The sequence below is a fragment of the Callithrix jacchus genome, chromosome 16 (genome assembly GCF_049354715.1).
Source record: "Callithrix jacchus isolate 240 chromosome 16, calJac240_pri, whole genome shotgun sequence".
Lineage (NCBI taxonomy): Eukaryota > Metazoa > Chordata > Mammalia > Primates > Cebidae > Callithrix > Callithrix jacchus.
The window spans coordinates 22,838,267-22,862,212 of NC_133517.1; the positions used below are offsets into that span (position 1 = coordinate 22,838,267).

The following is a 23,946-nucleotide window of genomic DNA, read 5'->3' on the forward strand; positions in this document are numbered from 1 at the left end:
CTGCCATTTGGTTGAGCGTGACTTTTAGGCTTTGTGAAAAAAAGTCGAGCGTGCCACTTCGAGGCGCTAGCCGTTTATCCTGCCACAAGGTAAAAGAGTCAAACTGGCCTAGTTACCCTAAAGCGGGGAGATACCGCACTTTCTTCCAGACCCCGAATGCTCCCGGTGTCTGTAATTCTTTTCTTTTTTTGAGACGGAGTTTCGCTCTTGTTACCCAGGCTGGAGTGCAATGGCGTGATCTCGGCTCACCGCAACCTCCGCCTCCTGGGCTCAGGCAATTCTCCTGCCTCAGCCTCCTGAGTAGCTGGGATTACAGGCACGCGCCACCATGCCCAGCTAATTTTTTGTATTTTTAGTAGAGACGGGGTTTCACCATGTTGATCAGGATGGTCTCGATCTCTTGACCTCGTGATCCACCCGCCTCGGCCTCCCAAAGTGCTGGGATTACAGGCTTGAGCCACCGCGCCCGGCCTGTAATTCTTTAAGAAGTTCCCGGAGCAGACAGCCCTGGGATCGCGGGCGCTCCTCGCCGAGGCGGACCCTACTTGCCGCCTCCGCTGCCCCCGCGGGGGCCATCGTTCTTTATTTGGACATAACGTTCTTTTCTGGTAGTGTGCTTGTGGACGCACGGGAAGCGTGACTTGCAGCGGGGCGGGATCCGATCCCAGGCTTCTTTAGAAAGCGGGCGCTGCGCCCCAAGGCAGGAAGCCGTGGGCCCCCGGCCGCCCCAACCCGCGGCGGTTTCTGTAGGTCCTGGACCCGTCGTTTTCGTAGGTGAAATCTGAGTACTTTCTAGCAACATAATTAGGACACACTGGAAACAATGCCAGAAATTCACATAATAGATAGGACATTTTCTGTTTTTTTGTGTGTGTTTGAAACAGGGTCTCTGTCGCCCAGGCTGGAGTGCGGTGGTGCCAACTCGACTCACCACAGCCTCCAACTCTCAGGCTCAAGCCAAGAACAGGATATTTCTTACCTTCTTTGGGGTCAAATGGAATATCAAATTAAAAATGTCTCCAAAGAAACTGCACTCTTGTATATGCACCATCATTTCATACTTTCCAGTAGATTTCTAAGTTGGAACTACCGTAACCGAGCCGTCAGTAGTAATAGTGGCACTATTTGGATGTACTGGCCCACAGATTTAGTACATTAGTGAATCAGAATGGTACTGAGGCTTTCATCTCAATTCCCATCCAATAACTGTAATTAGATTTACACTTTAGAAAGAAGCACACCAAAATTCTATTGATTCAAAAAGAGGCCCGGTTCGGTGGCTCACATCTGTAGTCCCAGCTACCCCGAAGGCTGAGACGGGAGGATCTCATGAGCCTCGGAGGTTGAGGCTGCAGTCAACTGTGATCGCGCCATTGAAGGGGCTTCTATTGCTGAATGAAAAAACACATATTTTCCCAACAAATTGTATATAATGAGGAATAAATCAACTAGGTCCCTGAATTCACAGGTGGAAAGCAAAGTTTCCAATTGTATAAAGCAGCAAATCAAACAAGAACTTAAAAGTTTTTCTTATATAATGAGATACCATAAAGCTACAAACCCACAAAAAATATTGTTGCCTAGTCCTATAAAGTTAAAAACAAAATCAAAGGTTTTCTGTCACATGAGGCTGAATTTACTCATATTCCACAAATTGTCTTTTTCTTTGGGGTTATGGAGAGGGTGACATTCATGCACATCATTTTTTGTCAGCAAGCTTTCAGATTGCTTCGAAGAGAGATTCCTGTATTTATATAGAGAGGGAAAAAAAGCATTAAATTAAAAGAATGAAAGTATCCCGAAAAGGTAGCAAACATATAGAATCTAGGACACATTAATAATGTTAAAAGCTAACAATTCATCGCCGAACTGTGTGAATCTTGTCAGGCTTTAAAAAGGAAGCAGAAACAAAGATTTTCCTCTTGATATAAGTGAAGCATGTGAAAAATCTATGATTTGTGAGAGGTATGGAAATAAGAATATTAGAGGAAAGGTGGACCAGGTCTAGGATGAAGCAAATTTGAGGTGTCTGGGGCTTCTTATATTTTGCACTCAGATTGTCCTTATAATGCAAAATAGTCATGCATATCAATTTATTTCATTTTGTTTTTAATATAAAAGTGTTTTATATGTATATAAAGCAATAGATTAATTGGTACTTTTTTCACCTTTCAACTATTTCCCTCATTGTTTAAATTGTAATTTACATAGTTAAGTTCACCCTTTTCAGTGTGAATTCACCCAGTTCAGCAAGCTTTCATAAACATATGTCTTGTAACCATCAATGCAATAAAGATACAGAGCATTTCTCTCATTCTCCAGAATTATCTTGTGCTGACCCTTTGCAGTCAACCCTTTCTCCCACCTCCATTTCCTGGCAGCTACTGATCTGTTTTCTGTCTCTGTAGTTTTGCCTTTGCCAGAAAGTCATACAAATAGAAGCGTTTTATATAGTATGTGTAGCCTTTTGAGTTTGGTTTCTTTCACTTAGCATAATGCTTTTGAGATCCACATTGTTGATTATATCACTAGTTTATTCCTTTGTATTGCTGAATGGTATTCTATTGTATAGATGTATCACAGTTTATCCATTCCTCAGCTGAAACACCTCTGGATTGTTTCCAGTTTTTGGTGATTATTAATAATATTATAAATTTTCAGCTACAGGTTTTTGTGAATATGTTTTCATTTCACTTGGGAAAATAACCAGGAGTGAACTGATAGCTGCTAGATGTGTTAAAATGTGGTTTTTTTTTTTTTTTTTTTTTTTTTTTTTTTAAGGAGGCTCTCATTCTGTCACCCAGGCTGGAGTGCAGTGGTGCCGTCATAGCTCACTGCAGGCTTGAACTCCAGGGTTCAAGTGATTCTCCCAACCTAGCCTCCCAAGTAGCTGGGACTACAGGCATGTACTATCACACCCAGCTTAATGTTATAAGAATATGTCAAACTGGCTGGGTACAGTGGTTCACATCTGCAATCCAGCACTTGGGGAGGTAGAGGTGAGAGAACTGCTTAGGTGCGAGTTTGAGACCAGCCTGGGCAATATATTGAGACCTGGTCTCTACAAAACATTAAAAAAATTAAATGGGTATGGTGGTACATGCCTGTAGTCTCAGCTACTTGGAAAGGTCGCGGCAGGAGGATTGCTTGAACCCAGAAGGTTGAGGGGGCAGTGAGCTGTGTTTAAGCCACTGCACTCCGGCCTGGGCAACAAAATGAGACCTTGTCTCTCAAAAGATAAATACATAAATAAAAGAATATGTCAAACTACTGTCCAAAGTGTCTGTACTATTTTTGCATTCCAATCAGTAGTACATGAGACTTCCAGTTGCTCCATATCCTAGCCAGCATTATCAGTTTTTGTTTTTTTTCTTTTTACCCATTCTAGTACACGGATTGTTTTTTCTTTTGAGATGGAGTATCACTCTGTTCCCCAGGCTGGAGTGCAGTGGCACGATCTCGGCTCACTGCAACTTCCACCTCCCTGGTTTAAGCAATTCTCCTGCTTCAGCCTCTTGAATAGTGGCATGAGCCACCATGCCCAGCTAACTTTTGTATTTTTAGTAGAGACGGGGTTTCACCATGTTGGTCAGGCTGGTCTCGAACTCCTGACCTCGTGATTTCTGCCCGCCGTGGCCTCGCAAAGTGCTGAGATTACAGGAGTGAGCCAGTGCAGGTTATTTTTTAAGAAAAAGTTAAATATTTAAAAATCAGATGATTTCATAATCGAGATATCTCACTTGCCAGCTAGTGTGATGCATGTTTATCTGGCCACACTCTTGTGGAGCTAAACAACTACAGTTGCATGTGCTTTCCAGTTCACTTTAATCACCTCCTCACCTGTTCTCTCTTACTATCCCTTCTTGTTCCTAAGGGCAGTTTTGTTTGAGAGTCCACAGCAGAGTACTTGAGAGGTCGGTTATTGGAGTCAGTGAGCTGTGTTCAAGTCCTAGCTCTGCTCATGGCAACTGTGTGACCTTGGGTCCTTCTGATTGTACCTCTTCGAGCCTCATTTTCCCATCTATAAAATGGGGCTTATCGTATTCTTAAAAGAGTTCCACTGTCTTTTAACATTTGTTTGGATAATGAAGATTCAGCTTTCAAAATATAGGCATTTAAAAATGGAAAATAATATAATTCTTTTAAATTAGGTCTTATATAACTTGTTAACAGAGTAAAACATTGACAGAGTTGAGACTAGAAGTCACAAAAACTAGCTTGTTTTAAGTAAAACTAGTCTGTTTTAACTAAAAAATGTTTTTGTTTTTTGAGACAAGGTCTTGCTCTGTTGCTCAGTCTGGTGTGCAGTGGCACAATTGCAGCTCACTGCAGCCTCAACCTCCTAGGCTCAAGTAATCCTCCCACCTTAGCCTCCCAAGTAGCTGGAACTACAGAGACATGCTATTACACCTGGTTATTTTTTTTCTTATGGAGATGAGATCTCACTGTGTTGCCGAGGCTGCCCTCAAACTCCTGGCCTCAAGCAATCCTCTCTCCTTCGTTAGTTTCCCAAAGTGCTGACATTATAGGCATGAGCCACCTCACCTAGCCTTAAAAAAACCATGTTGCTTACCACTATTGCACTTTTTTGGGAAGGAGGGGAGTATCCTAATTTCAAAATGGTTCTTTGAGAACTGCAAATAAAAATATTAACATTATATCTATATTACTGATACACATAAGCTTATTTTGCACATAAAATTAAATAGACTGTTACATTTAACAAAGCAAAATTAAAGTCATTTTGAACTTTGCAAGTGAGTTTATATAACATCATCCTAGAGTTTTGTAACTAAAAATATCTGAGTTTTAAAAATTCTTTACTAAGCTCATAGATATGTTGTTACAACTGTTCAAACATAACCTTAACAGTGGTGAAGGAAAGTTTTTTTTAACTGTTATTCGAGTTCACTTTTTAATTCAAAGAAACCTAATGCTTCCATATTCTGACAAAGGATACTAGGTATTTTAGAAATAGTTAAATAACATACTAGTTAAATAACATACAGTGAATATTTCCTGTGAATTAAGGGTCCCAGTGATTAGCATTCCTTAAAGGTATCTGAAATTAAGGGCATTTTTACCCAGCTAGAAAGTTATTATTTTTACGTTAACAAAAGAGATGGATTGACTCTATTAACATTGCTTGGTCTTGAAAGATAGTTAAATAATCAAGTAACAATTTCTTTTTCACTGTATGGTGCTACACAGTATTCTCCATGGATCTTATATGCAATATATAAATGCATTTAATGTCTATTTTAAATTACTAAGGCTCAAGCACCTCCTAGCATGTTTGCAAAGAGAGGAAACATCTGTCAGAAGTATTTACTGTGACAAACACAGAAAGAAGCAATAATGTGTACTTTTTTGTTTGTTTAATACCATAGTTTTTTAAATTGAACAGTGAAGGCATTTGTTCAGAATCAGCCTTTAAATAAAAAATAGGTTTGACCTAATCTTTAATTAAAGTGTACATTGATAGTATCAAGTTCAGTTTGAGGGTCAAAAACAACGTCAATGAGTCTGACTTTTTCCTCCCAGTAGGGAAAGCAGGCTTGTATAAATATACATGAGCACAGATTGCACGCATTTATAAAAGAGGTGGAAAACATTCCCCTGTCTTTGGACAGATGTTGCTTCACTGGTTCCACATAGGATACAGGCACAGCCTCCAGTGTGTAGAACCCTAAAGGAGTGTGGGGCACATACCTTTAGCCTTTTGGAAGATGCACTATAAGCTTATTTCCACCTCTGAGCATGTTCCCCACCTTGAATATTAAACATAGAGTATAGGGACACAGCTGCTGTTGCAAGCTCATTCTCTCCCTTAAAGTAATTAAGGCAAACGGTTGCTTTTTTCTTTTTTTTTTGAGATAGAGTCTCACTGTGTCGCCAGGCTGGAGTGCAGTGGCATGATCTCGGCTCACTGCAACCTCCACCTCCCGGGTTCAAGCAGTTTTCCTGCTTCAGCCTCCCAAGTAGCTGGGACTACAGGAATGTGCCACCACGTCCAGCTAATCTTTGTATTTTTAGCAGAGATGGGGAATGGGCCAGAGCTCGATATTTTTCTAACAATGTATGTGGTAACATATAGAATTCATCAACATTGTGTTCTGAGGCTGTGTGCATTTTTATTGTTTGTTTCTACCTTGATGATATACTAGCAAAATTTTTCAAAATGCTTGGCAAATAAATAAAACTTAAGAACACTGTTTGGGAATTGATAACAGTTGTGTAAATCTTTAAGAAATGTTAGGGTGCTATGGACAGGCAGGCAATGGTTTGGTAATGACAAGGGACATAAGCAATAAATGTCTCACACATCTCCTGTTTTATTGTGAATGGAGAGGAGGCAAGGCCAAAATGAGGACCCCCTGCATATCCTTTCACTTCTCCCCCAAAAAAGCATTTTCCATACCCACAGACCTTCTCTCTCCTAAGACCACATCCCGGCAAGCCTGAGCCACTCTGCAGGGAATAGAGGTAGGACAGCGCAGCAGTAATGTTCACAGGGCTTCTTGACGTGGGCTCTGCTAGGCAATGCTAAATCATCATCTCTTGATGGGACCCTGCAAAGAGGGTCTCATGATAAACCCACTTGACCTTCAGCAGGCAGTTCTGGAAAAAGGAAAACTATTCCAAAGTATGTCCTCTGACTCTGTTTAATTTCTCAATGAAATATGCTATAGCCTTTAGTATATTGTTATGACTAATCTGATACGGTTGGAAAGATCAATAGAATAATCATCATATTGATTATTAATGAAAAAATAAGTTTAATGAAACATTTACAAGATGTGTTAGGATCTGGTTTTTAAAGCCCTTAGCATTTGTCATGCTATAGAGTAATCGTATTATATTTGACTCCCCAACTTATGGCAAAATATTTGAGATCAGCATTATCTCATTTGAGTTTTTCGTTTGCTTGTTTTGTTTTTGAGATGGAGTCTCGCTCTGTTGCCAGGCTGGAGTGCGGTGACCCAATCTCAGCTCACTGAAACCTCTGCCTCCTGGGTTCAAGCAACTCCCTTGCCTCAGCCTCCCCAGTATCTGGGACTATAGGCGTGTGCCACCTCGCCCAGCTAATTTTTGTATTTTTAGTAGAGATGTGGGTTTCACCATGTTAGCCAGGAAGGTCTTGATCTCTTGACCTCGTGATCCGCCCACCTTGGCCTCCCAAAGTGCTGGGATTACAGGTGTGAACCACCGTGCTCCGCCTCATTTGAGTTTTTACATTCAGTGTGTCCCAGCATATGGCAGATGTCTAATGTTTTATATGTAATTGAAGTTACTTTCTGGTATGTGTATTTATTTATTTAATTTATTGAGATGGGGTCCCACTCTGTTGCCTAGGCTGAAGTGCGGTCGAAAGATCTCAGTTCATTGCAACCTCTATCTTCCAGGCTCAAGTAATCCTCCCACCTCAGCCTCCTAAGTAGCTAGGACTACAGGCATGGACCACCATGCCCAGCTAATTTTTGTATTTTTTTGTAGAGAAGGGTTTCTCCATGTTGGCCGGGTTGATCTTGAACTCCTGGACCAAAGTGATCTACCCACCTACGCTTCCCAAAATGCTGGGATTACAGGTGTGAACCACCACTCCCTGCTCTGGTTTATTTTCCGTCAAAGCAATACCTTTTTAAACCAAAAAGCAATTTTTTCCTCATCAGGTGAAACTTTCATCTCCCTCAGAGACAATAACTTAAAGACCTTTGGTTTGTGGAGTGGTGAAAATAGCCTAATTCTGTAGTCCTCTGGACTTCTTTCTACAACCATATGCTCTGCAGTCACCCAGCCACTGGTGGACTACTCATCATCAGCTGGGCCTTGGACTCTTTTGACAGAATCCCTGATCATTGAGACATCTTAACCTCTGCCTCCGGGATTTTCCTGAGTCCTCTACCCTACCTCAGTGGATGTATCCAGTCTAACTCCCAACTCTTCCAGAAACGATCTTCCCACAGTAACTTTCTGACTGTTTGGGCAGACCAACAATGAATTTTCTTTCTTTTCTTTTCTTCTCTCTCTCTTTCTTTCTTTCTTTCTTTCTTTCTTTCTTTCTTTCTTTCTTTCTTTCTTTCTTTCTTTCTTTCTTTCTTTTTCTTTTTCTTCTCCCCCCTCTCTCCTCTCTCTCTCTCCTCTCTCTCTCTCTCTCCTCTTTCTCTCTCTCTCTCTCTCTCCTCTCTCTCTCCTCTCTCTCTCTCTCTCTCTCTCTCTCTCTCTCTCTCTCTCTCTCTCTCTCTCTTTCTTTCACCAAAAAGGATTGAGAACAAAGAACTAGGAGACAGATTGGATGGCCTCTGTTCCTCTGTGTTTACTGTGAGGATGTCTCCTACTCACCAAAAAGATAAAGTCATGTAAGTATTTGAAACAACCTACCCCATATCTTTAATAATTTTAGTGTAATCTTCTCAGGAACTTTCTGGAGATGCATTTCCATTTACAGGGTATCTCTGTATTTCAGAGAAAAAGACTAATCTTGGCTTACCCACCTGTGGGTAATAAACAGGAACTATGTGATACATTGCTTCAAAGTTACCTGTAGCACACAAAGAATTAAAAGCATTCTGCTTTGAAACTAATAACTAAATTGTAAAAGGGTATAACAGTATTAGATTATCTAAAAATTAAATAAAGCTAAATGAATACACAGTAAAACTAGTAATAAAATTAATAACCCAAAATAAAATAGCACAGACTTTCATACAAAAAAACCGATAAAGTTCATGGCCAACTCTTATAAGCAAAATGGGCATGCCAACATTAATATGAATATTAACTCCCCTTAATCTTACTGTTCTGAGTTAGTTTGTATTTTCAAATTGTTTAACTTGTAGGGAGTAAATAAGTCATGATTAGTTTTGGGGATACATCCATACTTTTGTTCTGGAACTTAACATTCCACATCATTTACCTGCTTTCAGATCCTCCTCCCTTTCCAGCAGTAATTTCCTTTTAAGTGAGGACAGTCCTGTTCACCTCTAATTCACAGTGGCTGGCATATTCTGGGACACATTCAAGGTGCTTAATACATGTTTATTAAATGAATACATTAATTTTTCTATAGAAGTGCTTTTATAAAAGTAGGTGCTAAAAGATGTGCCTATAGGCGAGGTGTGGTGGCTCACACCTGTAATCCCAGAACTTTGGGAAGCTGAGGTGGGCAGATCTCCTGAGGCCAGGAGTTCAAGACCAGCTTGACCAATGTGGAGAAACCTTGTCTGTACTAAAAATGCAAAATTAGCTGGGCATGGTGGCACATGTCTATAATCCCAGCTACTCAGGAGGCTGAGGCAGGAGAACTGCTTGAACCTGGAGGCAGAGGTTGCGGTGGGCCGAACCCTGAGATTCTGCCATTGCACACCAGCCTGGGCAACAAGAAAGAAAATCCGTCTCAAAAAAAAAAAAAAAAAGAAAAAGTGTGTATATTTCGGATTTTATTAAGGTATTAAAGTATGTTTACAATTTTGTGTTATATAGCTATATGGCTATACTCAGGATTCGATTTTTAAATTAAGATCCTTGAAGTTAGAGGTTATAATAATTCCTATAATTTTACCATAATCCCCAATATAGAGCTCCAAATTTACAAGGCTATCAAAAATATGTAAAAGATTAGGAAGTACAAAAATTATTACTATATTTTTAAGAATTCTTGTTCCCTTACAGTGTATTGTACAGAGGTGCCTTTAAAAGGATCATCTTAACTCTTCTAAAGATCTGAAAGGTAGGTATACTGTAGATTTTGAAAATACATAGTATATTTTCTAGATTTTAATTTGTGTTTTCCCTTTCTCTTGCACCATAATAAATAGTCTTTGCATAAAGAGCATATAATATGCTATTGGACATATACAAAAGGATAGGGTTATTGTATATTACATACAGATATATAGGGATGTCACTGCTTTTAAGCCTGAGAGTTCCAGATGTGTACTGTCTGTTTGGATGGAGATGTCAAACATGGGCAAGGGGAAGGAGCACCTACAAATGGCCAAGGAATAATAACCAAGTACTTCTGGAAAAGCTCAGAAAATTTTCTGCTGCAGCTAGTCAGTGTTCACTTTAAATTTAATTTTAATTGACTTTAGAGACCATTTTTCTTTTGAGACAGAGTGGAGTGCAGGCTGGAGTGCAGTGGCACAATCTCAGTTCACTGCAACCTCTGCCTGCCAGTTCAAGCAATTCTGCTGCCTCAGCCTCTGAGAAGCTGGGATTACAGGTGCCCGCCACACGCCCGGTTGATTTTTGTATTATTAGCAGAGACAGGGTTTCACCACCTTTGACCTCAAGTAGTCCACCCGCCTGGGCCTCCCAAAGTGCTGGGGTTACAGGCGTGAGCCACCATACCCAGCCGAGACCATTTTTCAATATAGTAAATTGTGTAATCTATTTGAGTACTCCTTTAAAATTTTTGAAATTTGGCCGGGCGCGACAGCTCACGCCTGTAATCCCAGCACTTTGGGAAGCCGAGGTTGGCAGATCACGAGGTCAAGAAATCGAGTCCATCCTGGCCAACATGGTGAAACCCCGTCTCTACTAAAAATACAAAAAATAGCCGGGCATGGTAGCACGTGCCTGTGGTCCCAGCTACTCTGGAGGCTGAGGCGGAAGAATCGCTTGAAACCGGTAGGCAGAGGTTGCAGTGAGCTGCGATTGCGCCACTGCACTCCAGCCTGGCGACAGAGCAAGACTCCGTCTCAAAAAAAAAAAATTGAAATTCGTAGTATTTTTTTATTCTTTCTTCTAGCTCCTTTTTAGTTATAAAAATTGCTTACATATCACATATTTCCACATCTTGAATTTTTCTAAATTCCCACCAAATTGAAGTGAATTTCTAAGTAGAGCATTATTGCTTTAGAGTGCAGTGTTGTGATCTTGGCTCACTGCAACCTCTGCCTCCTGGGTTCAGGTGATTCTCCTGCTTCAGCCTCCTGAGTAGCTGGGATTACAGTTGTGTGCCACCACACCTGGCTAATTTTTGTATTTTTAGTAGAGACAGGGTTTTACCTTGTTGGTCAGGCTGGTCTCCAACTCTTGACCTCATGATCCGCCCACCTCGGCCTCCCAAAGTGCTGGGATTACAAGTGTGAACCACCGAGCCCAGCTGTGTAATATATTTCAAAATTAGGAAATGTTATACCTTCAGCTTTGTTCTTCATTCTTAAGATTAATTTGACTATTTATGGTCTTTAGTGGTTCCATATGAATTTTAGAATTGCTTTTTTCTATTTCTATTAAAAATGTCATTGGAATTTGGATAGAAATTGCATTGAATCTGTAGATCACTTTGGTCTTATGGATATTTTAACAATATTGAGTCTTCTAACTCTTGAACATGAGGTGTCTTTTCATTTGTGTCTTGTTTCATATCTTTTAAAATTTATAAGCAGACATTGCAGGAGATGTCTTGTTTAATTTCTTTCATCAATATTTTGTAGTTTTCAGCATATAAATCTTTCATCTCAATTCAGTTTCTTCCTGGGTATTTTATTCTCTTGTTGTTATTGTAAATGGGATTATTTTCCTAATTTCTTTTCAGATAGCTTGTTGTTAATTTATCTATATGACTTTAAAGATTGTTTTTGGGCTGGGTGCAGTGGCTCACACCTGTAATCCCAGAACTTTGGGAGGCTGAGGCAGGTGGGTCACTTGAGTTCAGGAGTTCAAGACCAGCTTGGCCAACATGGTAAAAATCCCACCTCTACTAAAAATACAAAAATTAGTCAGGTGTAGTGGTGCACACCTGTAATCCCAGTTACTTGGGAGGCTGAGGCAGGAGAATCTCTTGAACCTGGGAGGCAGAGGTTGCAATGAACCGAGATTGTGCCACTGCACTCCAGCCTGGGTGACAGACTCTATCTCCAAAAAAAAAACCAAAAAGATTGTTTATGCTAGTGTTAGTTGGGGCTCACACTAGATTATAAGAGATTAATAAGGATTTATTAATAATAAGTTTTTAGAAAATTAAATTACTCATTTAAAAAAATTTAGTTGAGACATAATTGTACATATTTATAGGATACATAGTTATGTTGCAATACATATAATGTATAGTGATCAAATCAGGGTAATTAGCATATCCATCATCTCAAACATTTATCATTTCTTTGTGTTGGAAACATTCAATATTCTACTTCTAGGTGTTTGAAACTATATATGATTGTTAAATATGGTCATCCTATAGTGCTGTAGAACAGGGGTCCCCAACCCCCATGGTTCTGGTCTGTGGCCTATTAGGCACTGGGTCGCACAGCAGAAGGTGAGTGGCAGGTGAGTTAGTGTAGCTTCATCTATATTTACAGCTGCTCTCCATCACTTGAATTACCACCTGAGCTTTGCCTCCTGTCAGATCTGCTGCAGCATTAGCTTCTTATAGAAACACGAACCCTGTTGTGAACTGCACATGTGAGGGATCTAGGTTGTGAGCTCCTTATGAGAATCTAATGCCTGATTATCTGTCACTATCTCCTTTTGCTCCCAGATAGGATCACCTAGTTGCAGGGAAAAAAGCTCAGGGAACTGACTCTACATTATGGTGAATTGTATAACTATTTCATTATATATTATAATGTAATATTAATAGAAATAAAGTACACAATAAATGTAATGAACTTGTATAATTCCAGAACAATCTGCCCTCTTACACCATACCTCTGGTCCATGGAAAAATTGTCTTCCACAAAACCAGTTGCTGGTGCTACAGAGGCTGGGGACAGCTGCTGTACGACACTAAAATGTATTCCTCCTATCTGGCTGTAATTTTATAACCTTTACCAAATCTCTCTTTTCCCTTGCCTTATTCCCCTCTTCCCTTCCCAGCCTGTATTATCCTCTTTCTGCTTTTTACTTCTATGAGATTAACTTTTGTGTTTTTTTTTTTTTTTTGAGATGGAGTCTCACTCTGTCACCAGGGTGGAGTGCAGTGGTGCGATCTCGGCTCACTGCAACCTCTGCCTCTAGGGTTCAAGCTATTGTCCTGCGTCAGCTTCCTGAGTAGCTGGGACTACAGGTGCACACCACCATGCCCAGCTAATTTTTGTATTTTTACTAGAGACAGCTTTTAACCATGTTGGCTAGGATAGTCTCTATCTCTTGACCTTGTGATCTGCCTGCCTCGGCCTCCCAAAGTGCTGGGATTACAGATGTGACCCACTGCACCGGCCTTTTTTTTTTTTAGCTTCCACAGATGAGTGAGAACATGCACTGTTTCACTTTTTCTGTTCCTGGCTTATTTCACTTAACATAATGTCCTCTGTTTCCATCCATTGTTGTTGTGAATAACAGGAGTTCATTCTTATTGATAGTTGAATAGTATTCCATTATGTATATATACCACATTTTTTAAAAAACCCATTCATCTGTTGTTGGACACTTAGGGTGATTCTGTATATTGGCTGTTGTGAATACTCCTGCAACAAATATGAGGGTATGGATGTCTCCTTGATATCCTGATTTCTTTACCTTTAAATAGATGGCCAGTAGTGGGACTCATAGATTATATGGTAGTTCTTCTTTTTTTTAAATTCAAGAAAATTTTTATTTATTTATTTAGTGATGGAGTCTTGCTCTCTCCTCACCCTGGATGGAGTGCAGTGGTGCAATCTCAGCTCACTGCAACCTCCACCTCCTGGGTTCGAGCAATTTTCCTGCCTCAGCCTCCCAAGTAGCTGGGACTCCAGGCACCCGCCACCATGCCTGGCTAATTTTTGTATTTTTAGTACAGATGGGTTTCACCATGTTGGCTAGGCTGGTCTCAAACTCCTGACCTTGTGATCTGCCGGTCTTGGCCTCCCAAAGTGCTGGGATTATAGGCTTGAGCCACTGAACCCGGCCAGGAATTTTCTTTTTCTTTTCTTTTTTTTTATTTTTTATTTTTATTTCATGGTAGTCTCATGAATTTTTTTTTCTTTTTTTTTTTGAATTTTATTTTTAAATTCAAGGAACATCTGGTAGTTCTATTTGTAGGTTTTTTGTTTTGCTTTGCTTTTTTTTTTTTTTTTCCAAGAGGCAGGGTCTTGCTCTGTTGTCCAGATAGGAGTGCAGTGGCTTGATCATAGCTCACTGCAGCCTCAAACTCCTGGGCTCAAGCCATCCTCTGGCCTCAGCCTCCTGAGTAGCTGGGACTACAGATGTGTACTACCATACTGAGCTAATTTTAAAAAGAGATGGTGTCTTGCTTTGTTGCCCAGGCTCATCTTGATCTCCTAGTCTCAATTGATACTCCTGCCTTGGCCTCCAAAAGTACCTGGATTACAGATGTAAGCCACCACGTCCAGTCCCCTATTTGTAGTTTTTTGAGGAACCTCCACACTGTTCTCCATAGTGGTTGTACAACTTTACATTCCCACCAATAGTGTATAAGAGAACTCCCTTTTCTCTGTGTCCTCACCAGCTGTATTAGTTCATTTTCATGCTGCTGATAAAGACATCACTGAGACTGGGTAATTTATAAAGAAAACGAGATTTAATGGACTCACAGTTCCACGTGGCTGGGGTGGACTCACAATCATGGCAGAAGGTGAAAAGCACATCTTACATAGTGGCAGACAAGAGAGAATGAGAGCCAAGCAAAAGGGGAAACCCCTTATAAAATCATCAGATCTCAAGAACAGTATGGGGGAAACAGCCCCCATAATTCAATTATCTCCCACCAGTCCCTCCCACAACACATGGGAATTATGGGAGCTAAAGTTCAAGATGAGATTTGGGTGGGACACAGCCAAACAATATCATCAGCTTTTTTTTTTTTTTTTTGAGATTATGTCTCACTCTGTCACCCAGGCTAGAGTGCAGTGGTGCAGTCTCAGCTCATTGCCAACCTCTACCTCCTGGGTTCAAGCAATTCTTGTGCCTCAACCTCCCAAGTAGCTGGGATTGCAGGTGTGCAACACCACACTTTGCTAATTTTTGTGTTTTTAGTAGAGACAGGGTTTCACTGTGTTGGCCAGGCTGCTTTTGAACTCCTGACCCACCTTAGCCTCCCAAAATGCTGGGATTACAGGTGTGAGCCACCATTAACAGGCCAGCTGTTATTATTTTTTTGTCTTTTTGTTAATAGCCATCTTAACTGGGATGAGACAATACCTCATTGTGGTTTTGATTTGCATCCCTGATGATTAGGGATATTGGGCATATTTTTCTTATATTTGTTGTCCATTTGTATGTCTTCTTTTGAGAAATGTCTGTTCAGATCCTTTGCCCATTTAAAAACTGGATTGTTGGTTGTTGTTTTTTTTGCTGTTGAGATGTTTCAGTTCCTTGTATATTCTCAGTAATAATCCTGTCAGATGAATACTTTACAGATATTTTTTCCCATTCTTATGTTGTCTTTTCACTCTTGTTTCCTTTGCTGGGCAGAAGCTTTTTAGTTTGATATAATCCCATTTGTTTGTTTTTGTTCTCATTGCTTGTGCTTTTGAGGTCCTATTATAAAATCTTTTTCCAGATCAATGTCCTGAAGCATTTCCTCTATGTTTTCTTTTAGTAGTTTTATAGTTTCAGGTCTTACATTTAGGCCTTTGATTCATATTGAGTTGATTTTTGCGTAGAGTGAGAGCTGGGGATCTAGTTTCGTTCCTCTGCATGTGGATATCCAGTTTTCCAATCACCATTTATTGAAGAGGAGGATAGCTTGAGCCTAGGAGTTCAAGATTAGTCTGGGCAACACAGTGAGACCTCATCTCTACAAATAATATTTTAAAATTAGCTGGGCATGTTGGAACACACCCATCATCTCTGCTACTTGGGAGGCTGAGGCATGAGGATCATTTGAACCTGGGAGATTGAGGCTGTAGTGAGCTGTGATCCAATGTATGTCCTTGGCACCTTTGCCAAAAATTAGTTGGCTATAGATAAGTGGATTGGTTTCTGGGATCTCTATTCTGTTCTACTGGTCTATGTTTCTGTTTTTATACCAATACCATGGTATTTTGGTTACTATAGCTTTGTAATATATCTTGAAGTCTAGTAGTGTAATATATCTTGAATCTTCTGGCTTTGTTGGTTTTGTTCAGGATTGCTTTGGTTCTTTGGGGTTCTTTGTGGTTCCATATACATTTTAGTAATTTTTTTTCTATTTCTGTGAAGAATGTAGTTTTTATAGGGATTGCATTGTATAGATTGCTTTGGTTAGTTGACTACAATTTTTTTAAAGTTCGAAATTTAAAGACAGTATTATTTTGTAAAATTTCATTGATGTTAACAATTAATATAGTTGCTCCTAAATTAGGAAGAATTTTCAAAATCTGTTAATATGAAAGAAACTACATTATTTTTAGAATTGGCCCAATTCTGGGGTGAGGGCTAGTATTAAATAGTAAAAAGGTGACATCTTTGGTGTAATACTGAAAATATGTAAAATACTAGAATCCTTACCCTAGGTCTAGTTCTGCCCTTCACAGCCAGCCAGCAATGAATAGAGGAAAAATGCTTTCTGATTATTTTAGAAGTTTCAGATCTTGAGAAATTCACATTGCAACACAGTATATTGCAATATACTCATGAGTATATTGTCAACTAAGAAAGTCCCATTCTACCTAATAATCTTCCATAGTTTATATTCTTTATTTTTTTCAGATGGGGTCTTGCTCTGTTGCCCAGGATGGAGTGAAGTGGCACAATCATGGCTCACTACAGCCTTGATCTCCCAGGCTCAAGTGATCCTCCTGCCTCAGTTTCCCAAGTGGCTGGGACAACAAGCACATGCCACCATGCCTGGCTAATTTTAAAATAGTTTTTGTATAGATGAGGTCTCACTGTGTTGCCTAAGCTGATCTTGAACTCCTAGGCTCAAACTATCTTCCTACCTCAGCCTCCCAAAGTGCTGGAACTACAGGTGTGAACCACCATGCTTGGTCTATAGTATTCAGTGAACATGATATGGCAAAATCACTAGAGGTCCATGCCTCTCCACCCATGTTCCTCCTCATGTCAAACACCTTGTCCTAGAATGACAGAGCTCCTACAATATGCTATCTGTGCATAATGCCTCACTACAGCATCCCCATTTCCCTTTTCATATTCCCCTGGCTTAGCCCCTTCACTGTGTCCTTATCTGCTCCCTTAATCAGTTGTAGAACAAGAACATTAGCATCAAACTCTATCATGGAAAAGAGGAAGGGGCTCATTCCAACATCATAGGCTAAAAAATCGGTGACTAGTCAGTTCTTTTCTTTTGTTTCTTTTTTGAGACAGAGTCTTGCTCTGTCTCCCAGGCTGGAATGTAATGGCAGAATCTCAGTTCACTGCAACCTCCACCTTCTGGGTTCAAGCAATTCTCCTGTCTCAGCTTCCCAAGTAGCTGGAATTACAGGCACCTGCCATCATGCCTGGCTAATTTTTATGTTTTGTAGAGATGGAGTTTCACCATGCTGGCCAAGATGGCCTGGAGCTCCTGACCTTAGGTGGTCCACCAGCCTCAGCCTCTCAAAGTGCTGGGATTAAAAGTATGAGCCACTGAGCCCAGCCAGACTAGTCAGTTCTTGGATGTTCCAAAATAAAGATAACTTACACATTACTCTTAGTTACATTTTGTCACATTAGTTAGGCAAAGGAGGTTGGTATGTCCTTTGTAACACAACTTTAGGTATATTATAATCAAAACATTCAGTTGTTGGGGTATGTGCATAAGAAGGGGTACAGTCTGCAGATGTAACTACATCTGCATTTTTTTCAGTTTTGTTTTGTTTTTTGAGATGGAGTCTCGCCCTGTCACCAGGCTGGAGTGCAGTGGCATGATCTGGGCTCACTGCATCTTCCACCTCCTGGGTTCAAGTGATTCTCCTGCCTTAGTCTCCCAAGTAGCTGGGACTAAAGGCACCTGCTGCCACGCCAGCTAATCTTTGTATTTTTAGTAGAGATGGGGTTTCACCATGTTGGCCAGGATGGTCTCCATCTCTGGACCTCATGATCCTCTTGCCTTGGCCTCCCAAAGTGCTGCGACTACAGGCGTGAGCCACTGTGCCTGGCCAATACATTGTTATTTTCTATCCTGATGAAAAATGTGATTTTTGCACTTTTTTTTTTTTGAGATGGAGTTTTGCTCTTGTTGCCTAGGCTGGAGTGCAATGGCACAATCTTGGCTCACTGCAACCTTCGCCTCTTGTGTTCAAGCGATTCTCCTGCCTCAGCTTCCCAAGTAGCTGGGATTACAGGTGCCCGCCACCATGCCTGGCTAATTTTTTGGTTTTTTAGTAGAGATGAAGTTTCATCATGTTGGCCAGGATGGTCCTGAACTCCTGACCTCAGGTGTACCACCCTCCTCAGCCTCCCAAAGTGCTGGGATTACAGGCGTGAGCCACCACATCCAGACTTTTTGCACTGTTACTAAACAAATATACTAGTGGCTTAGGTTTCACAATTTACATAGCTGGTATGATGCACTTTTGCCAGATATAAAATTATACATCTTTCCCCACCCTCGTGGCTCTATGTTTACACAAAATCACACACAGCTTTTGTTCAGAGTGCTTCCATTTTCATATATAAACATTATAGGTAAAATTTCCAATACAAGACAAATTGTACTTATCTTTATGTACAACTAAGTAAATCAGTTTTTAAAAAACCCCATAAAACAAACAAAAAAATACTAAGCAAAAACCATTTTATTTGTTGGCATTTTTTTGTTGCTTAGAATATTCCCTTTGCTATAAGAGTGGTCAGCTAATGAGTGACAGAGTGCTTCCTTATGAACAAGTTGCTTGCATCCTCATTTTTACTGCTCCTTTTTTTGCTGATTTTCTTGGCATCTTTGGATGCTTTCCAATTCATCAGGAATTGTCTTTCTATATTTTTAATTTCTTTTCCATCAAGAAATTCTGGAGAAAAATATACATATGTCTTAAAAAATACAATATATACATATAAACACAAGTCAAAATACGCACTTCTGGTTCAGAGCACAGAAATTTAAGTTACATCATAGACTGAAATAAATTTGTTTTCAAAATACCTTAATAACACAATATATGTACTTTTGTTGTGGTTTTATTTATTTTTACATTTTTTTAATTCCAAAAAGAATGTGTGCTTGTTATAAACAATGGAAATATAATTAAATAAAACATTAGAAGTCTCTGTAATTATCATTGATACCCCTTCTTCTTCTTGTTTTGTGTGTGTGTGTGTGTGTGTGTGTGTGTGTGTGTGTGTGTGTGTGTTTGAGATAAGGTCTCGCTCTGTCATCCAGGCTGGAGTGCATGGAGTGATCTTGGCTTACAGTAACTTCTGTCCCCTGGGGCTCAAGCGATCTCACACCTCAGTCTCCCGAGTAACTGGGACCGTGGGTGTGTTTCTTTCCCCAGCTATTTCTTTGTGTTTTTAGTGAAGACAATGTCTTGCCATGTTGCCCAGGCTGGCCAGGAACTCCTGAGCTCAAGCAATCCGCCTGTTTTAACCTCCCAAAGTGCTAGAATTTCAGGCATGAGCCACTGTGTCTGTTTATTTATTTATTATTACTTTTTTATTAATTTATTATTACTTACTATGTTTGTTTGTTTATTTATTTATTTTTGAGCCAGGATCTCACTCTGTCACCCAGGCTAGAGTGCAGTGGCATGATCTTAGCTCACTGCAACCTCAAAACTCCTCAGCTTAAGTGATCCTCCTGCCTTAACCAACCGAGTAGCTAGAACTATAGCCATTTGCCACCATGCCTGGATAATTAAAAACATTTTTTTTTGTAGAGATGGGATCTCACTATGTTGCTCACGCTGCTCCTGTATTCTTGGCCTCAGGCAATCCTCTCACCTTGGCTTCCAAAAGTGCTGGGATTACAGAGGTGTGATAGAAATTGAGCTTCATAAATTATACAAATAATTTTTGTTTGTTGTAAGACATTTAGAAAACACACAAAAAATAAAAAGTATTATTCCCCAATGAGAAAGAATCACTGATAACATTTTTGTATATTTCTTAGCATGTTTTTATTTTCTATATATGTATATAAAGTTGGAATCCTCTATATTAGTTTTGCATCCTGTTTTTAAATATTGTATTGTGAATATTTCACCATGTCTTTCCTTAAACAGTTTTCAATGGCTTCCTCTATTGTTTATGAATATCCTATAAAATATTGAACAATTCCCTTATTATAGGATATTTTATATTGCCTATATTTATTTAATTACATAAACACAGATAGCCTTCATTTAATATAAGGATGATTTTTTTTCTTAATTTTTTTCTTTCTTTCTATAGGACTCTGCTTGATAGATTTTTTTCTAATAAAATTTTTGTATAGTAGTTTTGAAAATTAGATATTTTCTCTCATTATCCATGTAATGTCTTCTACTAGATCCCAGAATACGGAAAGAATATAATAAAATTTATTAGATCACACATTCTTTTTTTTTTTCTTTTTCAGATGGAGTTTTGTTTTTGCTGCCCAGGCTGGAGTGCAATGGCATGATCTTGGCTCACCACAATGTCTGCCTCCCAGGTTCAAGTGATTCTCCTGCCTCAGCCTCCCGAGTAGCTGGGATTACAGGCATGCGCCACGAAGCCCAGCTAATTTTTTGTACTTTTAGTAGAGATGGAGTTTCTCCACGTTGGTCAGGCTGGTTTGAACTCCCGACCTCAAATGACCTGCCCGCCTTGGCTTCCCAAAGTGCTGGGATTACAGGTGTGAGCCACTGTGCCCAGCCTAGATCATACATTCTTTCAGGGATAATGACAATATTCTGATAAAATATTGGTCATACTACTGAAAATGTTAACACTACCACTTAAACATGAGCCATAATACTGTGTTATACCCAAAGTACAAAATAAAATGTTGAAGCAGAAAATATAAACTAGAACCATAGAATCTAGAAGTAAAATTGTCTTCATATCTTATTTCATGTAGTTTTTTTTCACTGAACAAGATAGCACTCTCCAAACCATAAGAAATTGTCACACACCTTAGTACTTATAACTTTACATTAGAGGCCATTCTTTTTTAAATTATTGATTTATTCAAAAAAATAACTCTTTAATCATATGCATACAAAGGGAATAAAGGGCAACACCAGGCTGATTCGAGAAAGGAGGAAGATATTCTCCCTTTGTCCCAGTGTCTGCTTGGCACAGTTCTGAGATCACACAAACAAGTGGGAGTGGATTGGGAAACACAGTAAGTGAGAGGACTGATGAGACAAAGGCAACTGGGGAGAGGCAAGAGCTCACAGTAGTCTCTATCAGTGGACTCTAAAACAGATTCACTCAGTGCAATTTCCCAGTAGTGTTCAGCCCCATGCTTTTTGAAATGCTCACGAGCCGTGTTCTCTGTAGGACACTGTTTAAACTTCATCTCTCCAAAGCTCCAGTCTTTGGCTGTACCCTCCCAGACTACTACATATCTGTTGGTTTTCTTCACAGTTTCTTCATCGGATTCCTCCTCATCATCTCCTTTTATGTTAGATGTATGTTCATCCCACTTTATCTGATGCAGCATAAGATGCTTAAATTTCTTCTGGGCCTTGGGGCCCCCTTCCACTTCTACCATGTTACATCCTTGTGCAGTATTACCACTCCTGTCAGGTACAACTGCCCAGCATCAGCCTCAGTCTTGAACTTGTTGACTGGGTTGCTCAAATTTCTAACTCTATATACAGATATGTGTACCCCCTGTGAAATGTCTTAAACTTTTTAATTTTCTTGACCTTTCTCTGTTCTGCTATGAGTTTTCAGGTAGTGTTGGCCTCTTCATGCATTTTCTGTCTTTTTGCCATCTGAGCTCTGACATGGGCTTCTACCTTCGTGGGGTCTTGAACAGCTTCTGTTCCTAATTCTTGCATCAAATTAGAAATTCTCACTTTGGGTTCTGGAGGAGGCATCAGGCCCAGCATGACTTATTCTGGTAGTTTCTTCTGTGCTTCCCTCCTTGTTTGTCTCCGAATTTATTTCTGTTCCTTCTTGTTAAGATATACTCCCAGAATAACTGGTGTGTCATTGTTGACTGGAGGATTGAGCTGGGCTGGATGTTTAACAAGATTTGTGATTCCAAAATAATCTGGTCTCTTGGGATTTTCCTCTGTAAGGTCAAAGCCACTGGGGATTATATGAGTCCCACCACTCAATTTCAGGGATATCTCCTTCCTTTAGCTTCTTCTTAGGAGCAATGAGGGCAAGCCTAGTTGAAGTATGGAAGCCTGTTTTTTGAGCTACTTGTGAAATCTCTCCTATAGCTTCTCCAGTTGAGCCTTTGTCCTTAATCGCTGAGCAATCTTTGCAAATTTGCCTTTGTCATGGAATTTAAAACTGCATCTCTGTCTCTGAGAAGAGGCAATGGAGACTCAGGGGTCAAAAAAGGTATTGGACTCCATGTCTTCTGATGGCTTTTATTTTAGCTGTTGCTGCAATGGTTCCCTCTTCACAGCACGAATATTGGCCTTCAGAGTAGGGATGCAGTGTGTCAGCTCAATCTCATTGCCTATTGCATCTACAGTGTGCCTTGCTCATCTAGGATCAGTGGTGCAGGTTTAATTTGGTCTTTTAACTCCATCTTCAGGGGAGCAATGCCTATGGCATGGAGATTAGCCAGACCCACCATGTTGGCATTACTGATGAGTCCTGGCTTCAGTGCCAGCCGGGCTTGGATATGAGCTTGTAGTTCAGCTGCTTTCCTTGCCTTCTCAATGGCATCATTCATGAAAGTGGCAGTCTAGAAGGGCTGAATAGTGTTGCCAATTGGAAGTCACTCTGGTTGGGAGGAAGAAGGAGTCTTTGGCTGAGATGTACAGGGGCTAATGAAGCTCAGCTGTTTTTTCCTCTCCTCGATGTGTCGTGTTGCTGCTCCATCATCTGTTTGATCTGGAGCTTAGTCAGCATGCCAGGGCTCTCTGATGGAGACCCAGGGATCACCTCTGACTCTTCTTCCACCTCCTCAAAATGGGGTATTCGTCGCTTCTTTACTCCTGATCTCAAGAGTCATCACCAAACACTTCCTTTAGCTCTCATTTTCTGCTCCTGTCACTGCTACACTTGGAATGCCTAGAGCTTCCGCCTTTCTCCACAGCCTTAGTTTATCCACAAATCGGAGAGTAAAAATAATCAAGAAAAGGTTTCAGATTATCAGCTGCCATCTTCTTGTACGTGCTCTACCCCACACAGTTTAATGCTGCTGTGACCACTGCAGGCTCTAAGAAACACAGTGCCCTCTTTACTGCCTTCTATATCCATGGTTTCAGCTCATCCAGCTCCTTCTTAGTGTCATTTTTCAGGAAAAAGGGAATAGCTCAAATGGGACTCAATACTACACCTCACAAACTTCAGCCTCAGAGATGGAGGCCGAACGTTAAACCAGAACCTGAAACCATCTTACTGCCCTACGACCTACCGTCGCTACAGCCATGGCTGCTGCCGCACCACTGTCTCCCAATGCTTGAGCAGGGAGGGTCAGGCAGCCAATTTGTGCCCGTGTTTGCCACTTCGAGGCAGAGCACATGCATCGCAGAACCGAAGTTTCCCTGGCTTGCTTGCTTTCTGTTTCCCAGGCCAAACCTATTAACTAGATTTCTGTCAAGTTAATGTCTTCAACATCCTGAAGCGGAAATTGGGCTACTTGTAGTTTTCCTCATAAGGAGAATAACTGCGCAAAAGTAAACGTTTGCTGGAACGAAGAGTGAAGCTTTTTCGTTTGTGCTCAAACACAGCCTTTCTGATAGAAAGTAAATTCTTTCACAATCATGGTCACTAGAATTAGCCATCCCTCCTTAACCTTTGCTCCCTTATTTAACAGAGGTGGCAGGTCTGGCGCGGTACACTTTGGGAGGCCGAGGCGGGTGAATCACTTGAGGTCAGGAGTTCAAGACCAGCCTGGCCGACATGGTGAAACCCTGTCTCTACTGTAAAGGTCATTCTCTGATGCTCAGTTTTTCCAGCCACTTATATTTATTGATGTCTTTCCAGATCTATTTTGTTAATAATTATATAGCTTGTTAGTATATTTTTGGATGG

The 23,946-nt window shown here is 40.3% G+C and overlaps 1 protein-coding gene and 1 pseudogene across 10 annotated transcripts in view; both read right to left on the reverse strand.

The window, feature by feature from the left end:
- Positions 1–1,613: 1,613 nt before the first annotated feature.
- The window catches only part of PPP1R42 (protein phosphatase 1 regulatory subunit 42), a 70,579-nt gene continuing 48,246 nt past the window's right edge, over positions 1,614–23,946 (reverse strand). For 7 of the 10 annotated variants that reach the window (XM_078352573.1, XM_054246311.2, XM_054246314.2 and 4 more), the window contains one exon: positions 14,449–18,824. In XM_078352573.1, the coding sequence (XP_078208699.1) occupies positions 18,670–18,824 (155 nt within the window). In that variant the 3' untranslated portion in view covers positions 14,449–18,669. Of the gene's footprint in view, positions 1,745–14,448; positions 18,825–23,946 lie in introns of those variants that run through there. The other 3 variants (XM_078352576.1, XM_078352575.1, XM_078352574.1) reach the window with 1 other exon arrangement.
- LOC108588550 (U4/U6 small nuclear ribonucleoprotein Prp3 pseudogene) lies at positions 18,834–23,264 on the reverse strand (annotated as a pseudogene).